The sequence below is a fragment of the Protobothrops mucrosquamatus genome, unplaced genomic scaffold (assembly GCF_001527695.2).
Source record: "Protobothrops mucrosquamatus isolate PMUCROS unplaced genomic scaffold, P.Mucros_1.0 scaffold6, whole genome shotgun sequence".
Classification (NCBI taxonomy): Eukaryota; Metazoa; Chordata; class Lepidosauria; order Squamata; family Viperidae; genus Protobothrops; species Protobothrops mucrosquamatus.
In genome coordinates this window covers 463,629-479,779 of record NW_015386393.1, presented here as the reverse complement: position 1 = coordinate 479,779, position 16,151 = coordinate 463,629, and the positions used below count along the sequence as shown (strand labels likewise).

The following is a 16,151-nucleotide window of genomic DNA, read 5'->3' as shown; positions in this document are numbered from 1 at the left end:
CCCCCCCCCCCCATCTTTGCCCTTTTGGTAGCCCTGCTCTCACTAACCCTGCAGGCATTGTCACTCTGGATCTACTGCCCCTGCTGGCCTCACTGGACCAGCTGCCCCTGCTGCCCCTGCTGGCCTTGCTGCCTCAAACTGACTTTTGTTGTCTTCCTCCTGTCACTGCTCATGAGGTATATCTTCTTCTCCAGGCCGCAGCTGCCTCTTGGCCAAAGTGCACATGGCCTTGTCTAAATTGTGTATGGCTTTCTCATGAGGTTTCGGAAGGCAGGCATGTGGAAGATGGCCCCAGCTGTTCTGATATGAAAGAAAGACCTAGCTAGAAGGATCCTTCTTTTGCACCAGTACAGCTAGGGCCTTCTTTTATTTTGTGTTTCAATATGAAGTTTTCTCCCTTCCTGAATTTTAGAAAGTAAAATGCTGAAAGAAAGTGAACAGGACTGATTGTTTGAAAATATGTTAATTAATAATTGTAAAAATGGCACTGGGCATTATACCAAAAAGCTTGGAGGTACTTTGATAAACTGCACATTGCCAGAATTTCTGTCAGTTACAAAAGGCCATGCGACTTAGACCCACACAAATACTTTGCCAGCACATTATGGCATCTTAGATTCTCAGGAAGAATTTGATATGTATGAAGGCCAACACCAAGAATAGGACATAGTACTGTTAAGAAAAAAGAAAAAAATTACTTTGTATTTTGTTGTTTGTAAAGAGAAAAAGGAAAAATTAAAATTAAAAAAAGGCAGCTGTGATTTCACACATAGATGTGTACAGTATATAATAATTGACTTTTTTTTTAAGGCTAGAAAAAAACAATGGCCAAATAAATCCATGTTGCTGCCAATAAAATATTCCCATGATCACCCTAAACTCCACTACATAAGAATGTCTTTGCTTAAAAAAAAATATGTCCATGGACCAACTTTCATTAAGTCTTGCCTTGGGATGAATTTTTTGAATTTAAATATATAAATGGGATTTAAATAAATGTTAATACTACTACTACTACTACTACTACTACTACTACTACTACTACTACTAATAATAATAATAATAATAATAATAATAAAAATAATAATAAAAATAAACGTTGGAAGGGACCTTGGGGGTCATCGAGTCCAACCCCTGCTCAGGCAGGAAATCCTACACCATTTCGGACAAATGGCTGTCCAGTCTCTTTTTAAAAACTTCCAGTGTTGGAGCATTCACCGCTTCTGGAGGCAGGTTGTTCCATTGGTTAATTGTTCTAACTGTCAGGAAGTTTCTCCTTAGTTCTACGTTGCTTCTCTCCTTGATTAGTTTCCATCCGTTGCTTCTTGTCCTGCCTTCAGGCGCTTTGGAGAATAGCTTGACTCCCTCTTCTTTGTGGTAGCCCCTGAGATATTGGAACACTGCTATCATGTCCCCCCTAGTCCTTCTCTTCGTTAAACTAGATATACCCAATTCCAGCAACCATTCCTTATATGTTTTAGCCTCCAGTCCCCTAATCATCTTTGTTGCTCTTCTCTGTACTCTTTCTAGAGTCTCAGCATCTTTTTTACATTGTGGTGACCAAAACTGGATGCAGTATTCCAAGTGTGGTCTTACCAAAGCATTGTAAAGTGGTATTAATCCTTCATGTGATCTTGATTCTATCCTGTTAATACAGCCCAGTACTGTGTTGGTTTTTTTGGCAGCTGCAGCACACTGCTGGCTCATATTTAAGTGATTGTCCACTAGGACTCTGAGATCCCTCTCACAGTTACTACTACTAATATAGGTACCCCCTATATTATACCTGAACATTTGGTTTTTCTTGCCTAAATGTAGAACCTTACTTTTTTCACCATTGAATTTCATTTTGTTAGCGCCCAGTGTTCAAGTCTGTCCAGGTCCTCCTATATCTTAAGCCTGTCTTCTGGAGTGTTGGCTATTCCTGCCAGCTTGGTGTCATCCGCAAATTTGATGAGTTCCCCATCTATCCCCTCGTCCAAATCGTTGATGAAGATGTTGAAGAGCACTGGGCCTAGAACAGAGCCCTGGGGCACCCCACCACACACTTCCCTCCATGTAGATGCAGTTCCATTGAGGACCACATGCTGAGTATGGCCGGTCAGCCAGCTACGAATCCATCTGGTAGTGATGCTGTCTAACCCGCATTTTTCTATCTTATCAAGTAGTAGGTTGTGATATACTTTATCAAATGCCTTACTGAAGTCCAAGTAAATTATATCCACAGCATTCCTCTGATCCACTAATTTTGTCACTTGGTCAAAGAATGCAATAAGGTTTGTCTGGCATGATCTGTTTTTGACAAACCCATGTTGGCTTTTAGTAGTGATTTTGTTTGCCTCTAGGGTCATCTTTCATTTCTTATATTTATTTTTGTTTTTATTATTACATTAACATAAACATACAGTGATTTTAATATAAGATACAGTACATAATTGAAAACATTTCTGGAGATAATATTTACAATACATGCTTATAGGCCAAAAATACAAACTTATTTGCTCTATAGAACCTGCATATGTTTGTGACCTTGGGTATTTTCTATTATGTCATTTTTATGATTAACATAGCTATTTTGCTTTGTTTTTTATTTCTATTTAAATATACAATGTGAGAATTTATATAATAGGATTCCTGATAACATACCCCAGCATCATCTCTATAGACTTTAGTTATTGGAAAACACTTTATCTCACTGGCTAATCTTTCATGTTAGAATAGATTTAGCATGCACCAAAAGCTTATCCTGTACTTACTTTTTCCCTAAGGCACTGAATGACTGCAAAGTTTGATTTAATATTATAGAAATGGTATATATGGAGTTTTGCTGTGCCGTAAATTGGGAAGAAAACATACAACAGTGTCACAGATAAGATATTAAAAGTTTAATGAGAACCAGTATCTGTCAACATTAGTGGTAACATTTAGACAAATGGGAGTAACATTGACTGTCTCACATTGGCAGTGGGAAACAGTATTAAAGCATTTTTGTAAAAATGAAGCCAGAGATTAGGAAAAGAAAATGGGATGGGAAATATAAAGAATTTGAAAGGAAAAAGAATGAAAAGTTCAAGAGTAACAAATAAAATATATAATAAAATGTGTGTTCTCTATTTGTTTCACTTAATTTATAGGCCCTTCCCCTACCCTTACTTCCAAACAACTCTGTGACTTACAACTAAAATAGGTGGATAGGTAGATTGGTAAGTAGGAAGAAAGATGGGAAGGTAGGTAGATGGATGGAAGGAAGGAAGGAAGATGATATAACTGATCTGAAGAACCAGTATTGAAAAAGAAGACCAACATGAATCAAAGCAAAGCAAAACAGATAAAAGGGGGTTTCTACAATCACATTGCCCCCAACACCTGAGAGAACAACCTTCAGTAGTTTCTTGGATGTCAGAATGATGGGAACGACACAAATCTTTTTTGTCTATTTTAAATCCCCATCATTACAACAAGGAATGTGTTTCTTTAAAATAATTTGCTATTACAAATGTTACCCAGCGTTGTAAAGTAAGTTTAATTAAAACCATTCCTTTTTTCTATTAAGGCATTTTATCCTTTTCTTGCCTATTTATGAGCTCTATATGTTCTATAATACTGGTGTATTTTGATAAAGCTTTGTATTCTTATAGGGACCCAGTAATTGCTTCAAAAAGTACAGTTGAAAAAGAAAATTATGAAGGAAGCACTGATGAAGAAAGTGAAAATTTGATACAACTGACAACATCAGAGTCAAGTAAGGCAGACCAAGTTGCTTATATTGATGTCATTACAACCATCCATTTTAATTGATCCAAACTGTCTGGTTCCTTATTGTAAATTAATATGAAAGCATACGTTTTTAAAAATCTTTAATCTTGGAGAGAATCATGTACAATAAGTCCATTTCGATGCTTTAAAATCAAAATATTAAGATACAGATTTTTCTAATAGTAAGGTACAGGAATGAAAGCTGTGCATTGAGATAGAGCACTGAAAAGATGATAAATGTCTTTATAAAATTGGAAATGGTTACAAAAAGTATAGTAGACTAAAAGAAAAGCCATTCAGTCAGTCCTGGACTTAATTAAAGACTGACTAATTGCACCCTTGAATTGATGATTATTAATGGGAACTCAGTTACTATAGATATGTGGTGAAAAAGAACTGAACTAAAAAAAAAGCATTCTTGACAGGTAGAGAACTCATTTTTTCTCTTTTAGCTTTATATTTAATTTGGTGAAACAATTTGCTTAATTTTTATTATTATTATCAGGAGGAATCGTTTTTTCATTGATTTTGAGACAGATGGCCAAAGGACATTTTTATTGTGAAATCCTCTCTCCCTAACTTCTAGCTTTTAGTTTAATCTCCAGAGAACTTCTGTTTGGCTTTTCCAGTAACAGGATTTTTGTCACACTAAGTTGTAGTAGGCTACTGGAAATTGTTGGAGAATTTCTCTTCTTCCAGAGGAATTTGGACATCATCCACTCATTTCTCTGCTCAGAAATTTGGTGAAAAATTTTGTTCCCTTTTCTAGTGCTGTATGTTTTTGATAAAGTGAAAAAAAATCAGCAAATTTTGAAAAAGAAAATACCTGACTTTATTTTTATACAAATATATTTTTATACAAATAATAGAAATACTCCTTGACTTACAACCACCGTTGGGACTGGAATTTTAGTTGCTAAGCAATGTAATTGTAAAGCAAGATAACACAGATTGCATCACTTAGTGATCGCAATCCTGGTAATTCCTGTTGCTATCATTAAGATAATTTTACTGGTTGTTAGCTAAGGTCTCACCCAGTCCCTTCCAGCCCTGAGCCTCAGTAAGATAAGGGACTGCCTCCAACTTCTCCCACATACCTCTCTCACCCCTTTCCCCATCTTTGCCCTTTTGTTTACCCTGCAAGGCTCTGGGGCTGCTTGCCACAACCTGAGGAAGCCACAGCCACCCCAGCCCAGTCCAATTGCCCTTGCCACCCTGCACTCCAAGATCCCTGCTGCAACTGCACTCTGCCAACCCAGCTCACCTTTGCAATCTTCTTGCGTGATCTGGCCACAGGACTGCTCTGGTGCTGGCTTTGCATTGCAAAATGGTGAAGTGGGGGGGGGGGCAAAATCAGTCCCTGGGCCTTATTGTGCCAAAACGTCCCTTTGGAAAGAGCTACTAGGCAGAGCTGGGGTTGACTTCATTTTCCACAAAGAGAAAAAAAGGCTGCTTTTTTCCCGTTTCTGCAGCGCAAAGCCAATTCCAGTCTGGCCAATAGCCAGGTCAGGCACACTTCTGTAGCGGAAGCAAGAAGAAAGTAGAGATGAGCTGGGATGGTGGAGCACAGAAGGCCAAAAGGTCATAGATGATGGAGAAATTAGCAGGTGGAAAGAGTTGCAGCAATCTCCCCCCCCCAATTATTAATGTAGGCAGGCAATCAAGTGCTGAGTTTTGTTTACAGCAACAGCCATAGCTTCCTGCATGAGTTGTAAGTCTCTTTATTCAGCACATTGTAACTTTGAACGGTCACTGAACAAATGGTCATAAGTCAAGGACTACCTTTTTGCATCATGAATTGATACCCAAGGTCTCTCATAACAACCAAAGACTTTCAGTGAATGAAATTATCAAGAACATAGTTATTTTAAAAAAAACATAAATGAAGCCTCCTTAGCAGCTTGCAAGGGAAATTGCTCTCACATTAATTCTTCAGCCTATAAATAATGTTGAAGCAGTGTCAGGGCTCTGACATTTGGTCCTAAGTAGATTTGAAACAGACCCTCAATGTGTGGGTAACTTAAATTGGAAGACTCTTTGTAAATCATTGTGCTCTCTCATGTGTTCAAAACAAATTAAAGTGTAATGTTTATAGGTCTCTTAGCTGTTTATAACTTTTACCTGACTCTGCTTTCTTTGGCAAAGCATTGTACCTCTGGGAAGCTGGTTTATTTTGTTTACATATATTGTTGCTCAGACTGGGCTGTTACAGATGTCTTTGGCAAAATTATCCTCAGATCTTTGAATTGCAAAGAGTACTTTAGCCTACTTTTTTGTCATTCTTTCACATAACATTTAAGTCTTTCTGTTTGGTATACATTAGTAATAAAAGCACTCTATTCATTATTTTAACTCATGTCTGGTACTTATTCACAGATTGATTTGGTTGTATTTTCAGCAATTAAAAGACTTGGTTTGTTTCTTCAGTTTGCAATCTAAATGTGCTATACAGAAGTAGTTCTTAACAAAGTCTCTCACGCCAATGAAATACTGTATTATTTGTTGGTTAATTTCATCTATCTATTGTCTGATAGTCAGAAAATAATATCATGGCAACGTTACTTATGTAGATATTGTAATTAAAACTGATTATTTTATCTCAAAAAGTGTTTTCATTTATTTCAGAATGCAAGATCATGTTCCACTTGTACCTAATACAGCACAAAATGTCTTCAAAATGCAAATATTTTTCTGCTATGTTTCCATGACATTACCTTCAGAGTTCATGAGTCAGACTAAGCCATCATTGACTAGCCCAGTATTAAAATAGTCTCTTCCTCCTTAAATCAGTGACAATTTCAAGGTTCATAAAATCCATGACACTTCATCATTCATTACATCAGTACTGGATAGGATCAGAGAGATGCTAATTGAGTATTTCAGTCTGGTATGGGCCTGTCCCATTCCTGATGGTTTGTGCTGTGCCAGAGCTGACACAGCAGTGCTGTTGCAGTACTACTTCAAATTTGTGTAAGGGCAATAGAGCTTTATTTTTCAGTTCAAGGATTCCCTTTCTGTCCCTTAGCAACCCTGTTGCGGTTGCATTCAAATGTTTCAACCCTTGTTTACTCATAGAGCACAATTTAGCAGTTAAAAAACCCTTATGGAATGGTGGAAACAATCAGCAGCCATTAATATAAATGATAATCTCATACTAGTACTAGATTGTTTAGATGTGTTTTAACCTTATGGCCTTATGGGTTTACTACAAGCGTGAAAGAATAGGACAATTGAATGATGGGACCATCCACTCTACTTCTACATCTTGAAATTGGTATATGTTATGTCCATAAAGAAAAGAAAAGAAATTAAACAAGTGAAATCCTAAATAAAAATACTGCTTTTTATCAGTTCCAGTCTTTAGTTTAGGGATTTTTTAATGTTAAGTTCAGGTTTTGGCAGGCAGAATGTGGTGTAGAAGGGTTCTAAAAAAGAGAGTAAATATGATGGAGCCTGAAGTCAGACCATCCCATTCCTGATGCACAGCAGTATTTCATATTGGGTGGGAATATGCTAAAGAGAGGATGCAGCAAATCCAGAAGGATCAGGATTTCTATGTAGCATATGCTGGAAATGCATAATCAGGCAGTACCATCCTGCAGCTATTCAAAATAAATGCAAAAGGGACACGTAGGGTTCATCAATGTGACAGCAAATTTATTCTAATATTAGACAAATGACACTTTGTGTCATCGTTTTAGAAATATTTCCTTAATAGATTCCTCAATGCTTTTAACAGTGGTGGAGTTTCTAATGCACTTGAAAAGCTGGAATACATTCAAAGAGGTATCTGACTTGAAAATAACCCATATTGAACTGTATAGCAGAGTCCAACATCAGCACAGGAAATGCTTTATGACATTTTGAATTATGTCATAAACTGCTTCAAAACGTTTTGTCCTTTGGTGCATCATTTTGCCCAGTTAAAGTATCAGCAGAAAATTATCAGATAGATAATTTTCTGGATGGCTGAATTGTGCTTAATACAACAGGATAGCTTAGAAAGTTCTAAAGATTAACTACTAAGATCTCATCTGAATATTAAACTAAGTATTCATTGACTTCCATTCTTCATAAAAGCAAATTTTATTTGTTTTATTGTTGTGCAACATAGAAAAGTGTTGTAATATTACTACACAGGTTTGGTCGATCTAGATCCCTTGAGGTCTTTGGGAATGATAGTTTCTAGCTGGCATGACCATCAACAGCAATACAATAAATAGACTGCAGTTCCAAAATATCTTGAAGGAAAGCAGATCAGCAAGAGCTAAACTAAACTAAAAAAAAAAAATCATTGGAGCTACACAGGGCCTCAGAATTAATTTGGAAAAGTTATTTGAATATGTGGAAGTGTGAATGAAGCACACTTTAAAACATCTGCATTAAAGGAGCCATGTCTTTTCCTTGGATTGTGTGGCTGTCCTTTACTGCTGCCATGCCATCCCAGGAAAAAAACACTCTAAAGAGTCATATGGCTGCATATTCCAATTCAGGTTTTGGAAGTAAACTTGAAGCCAGACTAATAGTTCATTTAATTATTCCATCAAAAGTCTAGTCTTTTCAATGACAGTCCATGTTTTTCAGTTTGGAAAACTTTCCAGACGCTCCTATACTTTTTAGTACTATCATACTTTATATTGTCATATTGTCCCCGTTGCATTTATTCTGACTTACTGCAAAAAAAAAGGCTGCTTTGTATACATATATGTAATATATGCTGGATAAAGAACTTGATTCTGTTGGATTTGCTATTCTTCCTCTTTAGCTTTCACGTGAACTTGAAACATTTTTTCAAAATCAATTCAGAGTGAAGCAATAAATGCAATGTTTTTATGTCAAATTGGCTTATAAGAGCAGAAACATCTTTCCTATTAGTATGGTGCTTTTTAACTGTCTTTTAGAATCCTTGGCTAACAAAATCAATATACTTCTGTTTTGAACAAAATCATGTTTGAGAAAATAACAGGTATTCTTTGGTAGTAAGGAAACAGTGGGATAGTTGATAATTGGTACTTTTACATTTTATTTGTCAGCAGAGGTGGATTAAAAAATTTAATCTGAGACTAAATAGGCAACTATGAAGGCTAACAGCAAAGGACTTTCTCTTAAATGAGAATCCATAGTTGAATCAGAAAATGGGCCCCTAAAGATTGACCTTTGACTTGTCAACTCAATCTGTTCTGCTGAGTTTCCCTCAGGCCTGAACAAGATTGATCATTTAACATAAGATGCCTGGCAAAAAGCATAGAATTACCTGTATTATGTAAACAAGTTACTTTCCTTGGAGTACATGGGCAAAAGATCAAAGAGTGCATGGAAACTACTGGGTGAACAAATTTAGTATGACTGTGCATAGAAAGAAAATTTCTCATTTGGCTGAGGGGGAGGCTCTTCAAAACATCCTTGCAGTTGAATTTGTGCAGTTGAATTTATTGGAAACAATACAGAGATGTATAGTTCCTAGTGCTATTTCATTTTGTGCAATTAGGCAAATTGGTCTAATTTCTCCTACCTTTATTTAAAATAAGTATTATTTATTCTTTTTGTCAAAGAGGAAGAAATGTAGCTCCATATTTAGAAGATACTATCTTCTTTCTTCAAATCATTCTAATTGTTTCACACTTGTCATAGATTCCTCTCTGCCTGTATACCCAAGTAATCTGATCTTTAGGGGGAAAATAATTTGGTTAATTAACTGTGAAATGTAGCTGTATCTGGAAACATCCTTGGACTACTGAACATTTTGCTGTAGTTCTCCATATTTTAGTCAATAATTTCAGGAATAAATGATAAGTGAATAAATGCCTCAAGTATAAAATCAGGATGGAAAATTTAGAGCAGATTCATATTGCTGTAGATCGACTGATCATGTTTAAAAGTATGTTCTTTTTCTCAGATGATTACGTTTCCTTATTTTCTTTATATTTCCTCAAATTCCCTTGAGGCTGTAAATCATATTACAATTGTATTTATAATTGGCTTCAGAAAACTTTAAATTACAGCATATTCAAGCCCTAAATGAAATAATTTTATATAATCTCGATATATAATGCTACTAAAATAAACTTCAGAAGTAGGTATACATGGACTTAGAAATAGGATTATTGGAAAATAGATATATCATGTTAATTTATTTAAAAATTTACTGGATCTTCCTATCAAAGATATCCTTTCAAGTAGCTAACACATTATTTATTAATATTATATTGTATATGTCTTACCACTACTGATGAACTATAATACTTAAAACATAAAAAACTGAGTAAATACAAAAGAAATCTGTATAGAAGAAAACTATAAAGACAAAAATTAATCTGTATAATAAACAGGCAAGTGTCTTATGAGTTAAAATACCTTCGAAACAGCTTCTCCTGAATGCAAATGATAGTCAGTCACCCTAATAGCCAAATCCTAAGAAATTAGACCTTTGAAAGCAAACATCTTGAAGTGGGTCTGAAAAAAAAAACTTAGTGCAGATTTTGAATTACCCAAATAATAGATCATAGATTTCAGTGGATTTTGACTGCATAATATTTTGCAGGATTGCTGGCTGATGCTTTCCAAAGGTAGTCCTCTCTGTGTAGCTTATCTCAGTTGCCCAAATGTAATGCAGGTAATGTGTTGCCAGAAACAAATATAGCGAGATAGAGCTATTTAATGAAATATGGTCTTTGACCCATATAGAATAGGTAAAATTGAATCCTAAACATTCAAACTTGCAGCTACTGTAGATTGAGACATAATTGAATGCTACTTAGTACAATTCTTTGTTGATAATTCATACTAGATATTATCTAAGTGGTTTTATATTCTTAATGGCAAGAGTATCATATATCATTACATGCCATAGTCTTAGCTAAATTGATTTGCTTTTGATATAGGTTTTGGGTTTTGTTATTTCTTACAGATGTATTTGTTAATATTATTTAAGGGTTTTAGTTACATATATATATATATATATTCATTTTAATAATATTTTAAAGCAGTGTTTCTTAATGTAGTCTGGGGACCGAAGACATTTCCAGGGAGTCTGCAAATTCAAATAAATAAATATTTTAACATTTTTTTAGTTTTAATTTCTAATGCAGTACATATTTATAGATATAACAAAAAAGCGAAGTTTCTTATGGTCCTCAATAATTTTTAAGAATGAAAATATTTGAGAACCACTGTTTTAGAGGAAAAGTGGGGTATAAATTTATTAAATAAAACAAGGGGCAGCAGAACGAATAATATAGATCTAAAATAATGTATTTTTTTGTTATTCTAGTGTTACCCAACTTTGTTCACTGTAGTTTGGGCCAGTAAAAGTCAAGATAAATAACTTTAAGAATAGTCTAGAATATGTAAGAAAACTTCTGTTTTAGGGTAATATTCAAATAGTGTAAATAAATAAAATGTATTGCATTTATTCCCCAAATTGTTTAAAACAATGTTACTGTTCACTAGCCACTTTCTTTTTAATATGAGAAAATATTTTCAAATTTCTAATTATCACCTTAGAGGAGCCGAAAATCAAATAATAAGAAGGTACTATGGCTATTACAAACTATTAGCAAAATGCCAAACATGTTTCAGTCTAAGCAAGTCTGAAAATTAAAATTGCAAAAAAGAAGAAGAAATTAATCTTTATTTGAAATCTAAATGAAGTAAGCAGAGATAATGTAGCATAAATTAAACTCTGAATAATAAATCCAAAGTTCCAGGAAAGTATTGCAAAAATAAGTGTTACGTAATGAATATGTTATCTTTCAAGAAGTTTTGGTTTGTCAATGCTTTCCCATTTGCAAGTACACAAAGTTAAAAAATATTTATCCTGTTGATATAGTTGGTTCCTGCTAAGCATTTAAAAGTAAATCATTTTGGGCAGAAAAAAAATAGAGTACAAGTTTCAGATAACAAAATTATAATTCCTCAGTTTTCACCAGTTTAGTAATGGAGCTTTTACCTATGATCCATGTCCCTACAATTTCAAAGCATAGTATAGAGCTTTCATTGTTATGCTTTGAAAGAAACCTTAATTCCTTTCATAGTCAAAACATTTTTATAAACTCTCCTCATTACATTTTTTTCCTCTTGGTGAACTATAATTGGGGGTGGAGGTTCATTTTATATCTTAAATACTTCATTTTAACAAGCTGACAGTTTATGTCACTGCTATTAATATTATGGTTAAAGTGCATGTAATGAATTTTTAATGTGTAAATATAAAGAATTTGGCACTAATTACTGTATATGCTCCAGGTTTAAAAGTATTTCACATTGTGTGTTTTAGTTTTAGGGGGGGAAAGGTTGAAACCAAAGATGCTGCCTTCTGACAGGGTGTCCTTGTGGCAGAGATCCTTCTAGACAGACAGTTGGGGACCTGACTAGTGAGTTATGGAAAGCAGATTCTGGATTCTTCAAAGATGTAGAGAGCCTGTTGAAATTTATTCCCTCCAATACGTTCAGGGGCAAGGGTTGAAAACGAAAATAGACCCTTTGGATTTGCAGCAGTCCAACCAAGAATTCAAGGTAACATTAAAAATAAAATGTCTAACAGAATTAAACTGCTCTGGTAGCAGCAATTTGAGGCTTATTCTCCTGCTTTCACTCCAGCAGTCTCAGTAAACCTTCCAGCTCTACCTGTGGGCATACAAGGACCTCTTTACTCAAATCTCTTTTAGGACTTTCCAGCTGGAGAAACCAGCTCTCTTTTCTGCCTAGTTCCATCGGCCAGGCAGCATAAAGAGATGTGGGAGTTTGTTTATTTGGGCCTGATAAAGGGAATCCAGCAGATCTTTTCTCTTCAGGCTTCTATTTGTTGTTTTCTAACATCCGCCATCTCTCTCAATCTTCTTTTCCAAAACTGTTTACTGCACCTTCATCAAAACAGCTCTTATGCTCAACTGGCGTTGAGTTTATAGATATTGTTGTGGTTTACTCAAAAGAGATTGGTGTTTTCCCTTCTCCAACTCCTCATTTCTCTGTACAATAGTTCTTCACTTTATGCTAAGTCTTTAACTTTATTGATTACATCAAAGAAGGATGCAGAGGGCTAGAAAGAAATCAAATGAAAGACCCGTTGCTCTATGTTTCAAAATATGGGATGTAGCTCTGTGCTACTGCCCATTTCAAGGTGAATTTTAGTGCATCTTTATATATAAACTTCTAGTGATGAAGTGTCAGCCTTGCAAGTTAATCCAGACAAGAAGTTTACTCAAAAGTAATTATAAATTGTCATTAACAGAATTCTGCAAATCTGAAAGTGCATCTCCCCCTCTGCCCCTTTATAGTCCAACAAACTAGAGAGTTCCTTCTGAGATTTTTGCCATGTCCCCAGTTCTTCTGTGGTCTGATCTGCTCCTGGTCTAACCATTGTCTAATCTGTGACTCTTTTCTCTATCTCCCAATGTCATTCCCAGATACCATTAGATCAAGCCTGTCTTAAGCGTGCAGATATGCAAAATAATATGTACAAGAAAAAGAATACTTGTGCTTTACGTTATATGCGCAGAACTGGACTTGGGAATAAATCCAAACCAGAGTTTTACTTTAGGATGCTTTATTATATTTATCTCATCTGTTTTTAAGCTTGTGAACTGGTCTTTGGTAACCTTTTCCTCTTAGACGTGCCCCTCCCATGTTCCTTATCTGTGGAATGGGAATAGTAATAATAATGACTTGTTGTAGTGTATAAGTAGGTAATAAACCCCCACTGTTCTATCCTGTCTGTCAGTCCTCATGCCAGATGGCAAACTGCCAGTTCAGCCCTATAAATCAACATGGTTTCAAGAGAGGCACTTTTAGAATATAATAAAAAGAAATTGTCCTTTTTCCTTCCCTTTCCATAGCTTTTGTTCTTTTGGAAATTATTGTCAGAACTTTGAAGGTAAAACAAACAAGAATGTATATGATGTAGGATGGAAGAGAAAGAGAAAACTAAGATAACCCTCCAAGCGCTGATTAAATAGGAGTTTTTAGGAGAAAGGGTGTTGTTTATTTATTTAGCCAGTCTTCATAAGCTGCTTCAATCATGAACTGATTAATAGGTTTAAATTTTTAAGTACAGTAAAAACTTAAAACAAATTCAAAATAATAATTCTGCTATCTCAAATGAGTTTCAACAAACAGAGATTCTAATCAACTCCAAGAAGGGTTCAAGTCACATCATTCCATCAAGGCCTTTTGGATAGTTAGGTCCTAACAGTTTTTCTCAATCCTAATAAAATTGATTCAAGTTTAATCTCAGCAATATATTGTTCCAAAGAAGAGAAGCCCCAATGGAGAAAACCTTCCCCTCCAACCTCTGGTCTCAGACAGACGTTTAGCATAGAAGTCCAGAGAGACTCCTTGTGATGACTGCCCTAGACGCTTCCCCAGATACCTCTCCAGATGTCAGTTACATGTGTGTGTGAATGAGCGGGACAGCACACTTCTCCTAGATTTTATTGAGTAGGCAGATAATAGAGGGAACAGGAATCTTGAAGATGCTACCGTCCTAAGTCATGCAAGGTTTTAAAGGAGACAACCAGCACCTTAAATTGTGCCCAGAATTCAATCAATAATCCAGTTTGTAGGGAAATGTGATGATGGCTTTGAAAAAGAAATTTTGTGAGCATTAGCTTTGTCCAGGGCTTTTTTTCAGTCTCTTTTCCACCGCCTTGAGTTTGGACCGGTGCGGGAGTAGTTTGGGATCCTGGCGGGGAAATCTCTTGTCCTTACGTTCATTTTAAACCCTCCCCGATAAAGGCCACGCCCTCCCCGATAAAGGCCACGCCGGCCGGGCCTTTTTCCACGGCCTTGCGCCAAGGCGGCGCAAGGCCGACAAAAAAAGCCCTGGCTTTGTCTAATTATACAGAAGGGGGTGATGAAGATAGCTTTGCTTTGCACCCAGACATACATAACATACACACACACACACACACACACACACACATAACCATACATGGAGGAGGAGGGAATTTTCTTAAGATGCTGCCTGTTACTTTAAAAGCTCTATTTTTTTTTACTCTTCCACCACTGAACATTTCACAGGAAACAGTTTACTGTACAGTAAAAAAAATAATTTCTTTCTTATTTTGAGCTAAAGATTCATTTTACTTAAACCCTGTTTGATTGATATATCTCCTAAAGGTGGGGATAGTATTGCAGGCTAATTCTGCCAACTGCCAGCAGTTCAATTCTCACCGGTTCAAGGTTGACTGAGCCTTCCATCCTTCTGAGGTCGGTAAAATGAGGAGCCAGATTGTTGGGGGCAAACCACTTAAAGAGGGCTGTAAAGCACTATGAAGTGGTATAGAAGTGTAAATGCTATTGCTATTGCACAAGGCTAGGATGTGTTGTTATAATTTATTTATTTTGTCTTTTTTCAATTTGGGTTTAATGCAAATAAATGTGAGTATTTTACCTGTTTTCCTTATTCTTCCCCATAGATAGAACAATTTGTATATAATTTAAAATATTTTTGGCTTGTAATGGCAATTATCAAAAGAGAAATATTTAGAGAAAATATACTTTTACTTTGAAAGGGTTGTATTTAGTACCTTAAATATTTGTGCTGGTTTTAACCAAAACCAGTAACCTTAATTTCAATTAGTTGCTTGAAGTTGTGTTGCTCTTTTCAAGAGATACTACATAACAAGTAATGCATTTTTCAAGTGGCAAATTAACAGTTATTTCTGAAGACCTTAAGGAGCGCAAGTACAATTAGACAGATATAGTTTGGCTCTTTGACAAATTATATGGAACTTTATAGTTCTATGAACATTATGTAAGCAAAGAAAAGGCTTTTTAGGCTTTTCTGTTTTTAAGAAATAGTAGACTCTGATCCAAACATTTTCAGGCAGTATTCTGCACCATGATAAAACATTAATTGCTGCTTCTCTTTCTATATAGTCATTACATGCCCTCCCTGCTTGTCCATGAAATGGAAAAGAAGAGTTTGATAAAAATTATGGAATCTCATCTTTAATATAAAAGAGAATAGAGTCTTTGGGTCATTGTCATGCTTGAAATAAGTGTGTGTATGGTGGAGGGGGCTTCAAGTCTGTTTTGACTCCTAGCGACTACCTGGATAAGTCCCTGCAATTTTTTCGGAAGAGTGATTGGATTAAAGGCAGTTGGCTCTTTGCCTAAGGTCAGACTGTCTCCCGGTTTCTATCCTGATGTCTTAATCACTATACCAAACTGAAAGAAATATAACATTTACATTTTCTATACAATCAATTGAATATTCGTAATGTTCTGAGCAGAAGCACATATTGATTATTCTTTATTATCCTTCGGGGATACCTGAATTAAATATTTCGTATAGCGCGGACTCCTAGAATGATTTCACACAAGGGTTCCCCTCTGTGCATTTTAGTATAGTAGAATACAATGCATCAGGAAACAAATTTGTTTAAATTATTGCA

At 35.6% G+C, this 16,151-nt stretch overlaps 1 protein-coding gene across 1 annotated transcript in view; it reads left to right on the top strand.

Annotated features, from left to right (window-relative positions):
• XRCC4 (X-ray repair cross complementing 4) overlaps positions 1-16,151 on the top strand; it is a 95,146-nt gene that overhangs the window by 41,941 nt on the left and 37,054 nt on the right. Inside the window, exon 6 of the mRNA XM_015809949.1 lies at positions 3,639-3,742. Within this exon, the coding sequence (XP_015665435.1) occupies positions 3,639-3,742 (104 nt within the window). The remainder of the gene's footprint in view (positions 1-3,638; positions 3,743-16,151) is intronic.